General features: G+C 35.3%; 1 protein-coding gene across 1 annotated transcript; it reads right to left on the bottom strand.

Moving 5' to 3' along the window:
- Positions 1-1866: 1866 nt before the first annotated feature.
- Positions 1867-2820, bottom strand: LOC103550111 (olfactory receptor 8G1-like). The gene has a single exon (XM_008518847.2). It carries the CDS (start codon positions 2797-2799, stop codon positions 1867-1869), a length of 933 nt encoding a protein of 310 aa, XP_008517069.2. The 5' UTR covers positions 2800-2820.
- Positions 2821-4381: the final 1561 nt, after the last annotated feature.

Below are 4381 nucleotides of genomic sequence, written 5' to 3'. Positions count from 1 at the left end.
AATGTAATTTATGTGGAGTTTCACAGATGAGTTTTCCAGGGAATAACTTTTAGGCCTTACTGCCTTCAGAGATGTATATTTCTAAATCAGACTCTGGCAAATTTTTCACTGATTATCCTGAAGTAAACTGGTAATGGTAAATAAGGCAATAGGTTGGTTTATCCTAGAGAAATCCTTTAACTCAGTTTAAAGTGGAAGAAATGGATTGACAGCAGGGTCTTCCTAGGCTAAGATTAATAGAGGCCATGGCTGATTGAGGTCTTGCTCAGACAAGGAGATTTAAGCCTACTTGATATGCTCAATTGGGTATATGACTCAGTTTTAGAGTTCCCAGAGGACAGTACTATAGAGCTATGGCTCATCCACCTACCTTCCCTCCAGCTAAAGACATGAATAAACTACAGTTTGGAAAACTGGGAATCTGTAAATAACATATATAGATAAATTAGGTAGCATAAAATGTATCTGACTAAATAACTTAATCAGCCCCTTTAAAAAGAGACAAAATATTTCCTCTAGCTGCAGCAATACAAGTTATTGCATTTACCTCTTTAGTGCTCACTCTCTCCTTTTATCAATTTTATTGAAGTATATTTTATGTATAACAAAATTCACTCAATATCTGCATAGTAAAGAATTTTCTCACTGCCAGACTATGTGAAGTTACTTTTTTCCCAGCATATAGAAAACCATAGTGTTCTGGACTAAGTTCCTTGTGTTCTAGATATCACCCTACCATCAGATTTGCTATGTTGACCTATCAGATATCAAATATAGTTATTATTTTAACTGCATGCTTTCTAATAAAAAAAGTCTTGTTCAAAGACTCCTTAGTGGTTGACAGGATTTAATGACTTAAGAAATCAGGTTTTCACAAAATATTACACCTGTACTGGAGTTTGACACAGAAGGAGCTCAGGACGCATACTTCTAAACTTATGTAAAGAAATAAGTTGAGACGTCATCAAGTGGCTTGCAGAACTTTGGAGGATTGTCCAAACACAAAGTTAATTGATTCGAACAACAAATTAAGCGTATGTAGCTAACCTTAGAGATCAATGTGTGAGCTCATATGAGACACATTTGGTTTTCCTATAAATACTTTATAAGAGGAAGTAATTAACAACAAACTTATCAAGGACCTAGTAGGTGGCAGGCACTGTACCAAATCCTACAGATATGGCAGTGAAATATATGTATAGGGATCTAGCTTCATGGAAACTACAATCCAGTGCAGATTTGTGAAATAAGCAGGAAAGTACCAATTAGAACACTAAATGACAAAGCACAGGTATTTTGGATTGAGCACTATCACTACACATGATAGTTCTTAACTCAGATTCTAAGTTCTGATTAGGTGTCCTAAGTAAGAGACAGAATAAATAAGACAAACAAATAAAGTATATAGATAATTAGGACAGAAAAAAGACTGTTTCAGGCTAGAGTTACACAAAACACTAGAGATTATTGTCATCATATTGATATGATTTATGTTGTTTCTTGACTGAACAGAATGAAGGAGGTGGGTAACCACTGCTGGAAGAGGGTATTTTAATTATGGTTGAGGATTGTGTTTTTATGGATTTTATGGAAAAAAAGAGGAGAAAGTGATTGTGACAGCATCAGTGGGTCCATGCACCCAGGTTATTCTTAGTATTTCTTCTAATCTGTGTCTCAATACTTATAACAGAAAAAAACAGAGAGGATGAACATTAAGAATGCTATGGATATAAGAAACAATGTCAATAGAATTGCATAAAATGAAGACAAATCTTGACAGATGGACTAAAAGGAAATGTATCAATTCATACAATGTAATTGTTGATGACTTAGATCTAGTAAATTATTCCCATATATTTCTGATCACTAGAATATTCTGCTCTTTAGCATTTTCTTCAGCGCAACATTAACATCTTTATTCCTCAGGCTGTAGATCAGTGGGTTCAGCATGGGCACAACAATAGTATAAAACACAGAGGACACTTTTCCTTGATCCATGGAGCCAACTGATGATGGCTGCAGGTACATGAAAGCAGCAGATCCAAAAAAAAGCAAAACTGCCAACATGTGGGAGCTGCAAGTGCTGAAGGCTTTGGACCTGCCCTCAGTGGAGTGAATGTGGAGGATGCTGGAAATGATGAAGATGTAGGAGCTAAGGATGGTCAGGCTAGGGGCAAAGATATTAAATGTACCAACACACAGTATCAGTAATTCATTGACATCGGTACTAGAGCATGAGAGCTTCAGGAGGGGAAGAAGATCACAGAAATAATGGTTGATCACATAAAATTTGCAGAAATTAACCCTTAACATGCAGGCTGTATGAGCAAATGCACAAATCAGGCCTATAATATACACCCCTAAAATCAGGGAGAAACAGACCTGATGGGACATGATGACGTTGTAAAGCAAGGGGCTACAGATGGCAACATAGCGGTCATATGCCATTGCAGCTAACATGTAGCATTCTGAAATAGCAAAAACAAGGAAGAAATAGAGCTGAGTCATGCATTCAGGGTAGGAGATGACGTTCTTCTCTGTCACAAAGTTCACCAGCATTTTGGGGGTAATGACAGTAGAATGGCAGAGATCAGTGAAGGACAAGCTGCTGAGGAAATAGTACATAGGGGTGTGCAAGTGAGAACTGAGCCCTATCAGTGTGATCATGCCCAGGTTCCCCATCACTGTGACCACATAGATTCCTAGGAAGAGGAGGAGTAAGGGCACCTGGAGTTCTGGCTCTTCTGTTAGTCCAGCGAGGATGAACTCAGTCACTGTGGAATGATTTCCTAATGCCATTTTCCTCTGGGAAGTTTCTGAAGGGGAGAAAGAAAGGCACATTTTTTTGGAGACATTTTCTTGTTATTCTTTATTTCACAAAAGATTTCATATATAAAATTAATGGCTTAGCTATCCCCTTGTTTATTGCATAATGATTTTAACTCTCGATAAATTTACCTAAGTAATATTTAACTTAATAGGTTTACATCTTAATATCAAATGCACGAAATTACTTCATATGAAAATATTTCAGCCATATAGATGATCATTTTAAATTTTTGGAGTGACTACTCCCTATTCTGAACACTTCAAGTTTTTTACCCAATTTTTGGTAATGTGAGTTTCACAGACTTAAAAACTTAGAGGACATATTGAGTATGAGAGAAGCGGGCTGAGCAACAGTGTGGAGAGAGTAAATCCTGTTTAAGTGCAGCATCCTTTATTAACAAGTATCTAATTCTTCTTGGGGTAAAAAGAAGCACATTATTACTATATCTCTAGAATTACTTTTACAAATATCATAAAATTTGTTTCTACATCAAATCTTCAAATTTTTATTATTATTATTGAAATAAAACCAAACAAACAACATTCATTAAGCAGATGTGTTTGCTGGATTGACTCACTGTTAGCCAGTGTGTGGCCCCTGGAATGAATATTTTGCCTTTGCTTGAGGGAAGAACTATGAGTAGTGGCTAAGTGAGCAGGTCTTGAAGTCCAAGTACCTGTGTTCATACGCTGACCATCATTTACTAGTTGATGAACTTGGACAAGTAAAATAACCTCATTACCTAATTAGCAGAGGTTAGCACTCTAAAAATAATAATAGCAATTACTGGGTTTTTGGTACTTACAGTATGCTATCATTTAGAAAATAAGGGATAATTACACACTTCAAAATACAGAAATAGTAATTATAATGTTTAACCCTTTCATCTCTCTTATCTTCATTGATTAAGAAGATATGCAAAACAGTCATAAAATAAAGGGATATAGAATCACAAATCCAGCCCCTTTTTCAGCTAAGCACTAAACAGATTGCATAATTATATACATCAAAATAAAGTTCCAAGTGAATTTCACTTGAATAATATAAAAAGGAAACAGAAAATCTAAAGCATTCTACTCACAGTCAAACAAAATGGAACTTGAATCTTAAATCTAACTATAAAGGCTAAATTATTAAACTTCTGGAGAAAACACTAAAGAAAATCTTCAACACATTGAGATGGACTAAGATTTGTTAGGACACACACACACACACAAACTATACAATATTATAAATTCTGTTTTATCAAATTAAAAGCTGTTCGTCTAAAGGAAGTATTAGACAAAGTCAACGTACAAAAATCAGCGGCATATCTATACTCTAATAATGAACCAACAGAACAAGAGCTCAAGAATACAGCCCCATTTACAATCACAACAAAAAGAATGAAGTATTTAGGAACAAATTTAACTAAGGAAGTGAAAGACTTATACAAGAAAAACTGTAAGACATTACTGAAAGAAATCAACAGTGACATAAATAAATGGAAAGGTATTTCACATCCATGGACTGAAAGAATAAACATAGATAAAATGGCAATGCTACCTAAAG

The sequence above is a fragment of the Equus przewalskii genome, chromosome 6 (assembly GCF_037783145.1).
Source record: "Equus przewalskii isolate Varuska chromosome 6, EquPr2, whole genome shotgun sequence".
In the NCBI taxonomy this organism is placed as follows: Eukaryota; Metazoa; Chordata; class Mammalia; order Perissodactyla; family Equidae; genus Equus; species Equus przewalskii.
The sequence above is the reverse complement of the archived record's forward strand: the minus strand, read 5'-3'. Positions and strand labels throughout refer to the sequence as shown.

Excerpts from the sequence above, each read along its gene's own strand:
- LOC103550111 (XM_008518847.2), bottom strand. The coding sequence starts at position 2,799 with ATGGCATTAGGAAATCATTCCACAGTGACTGAGTTCATCCTCGCTGGA.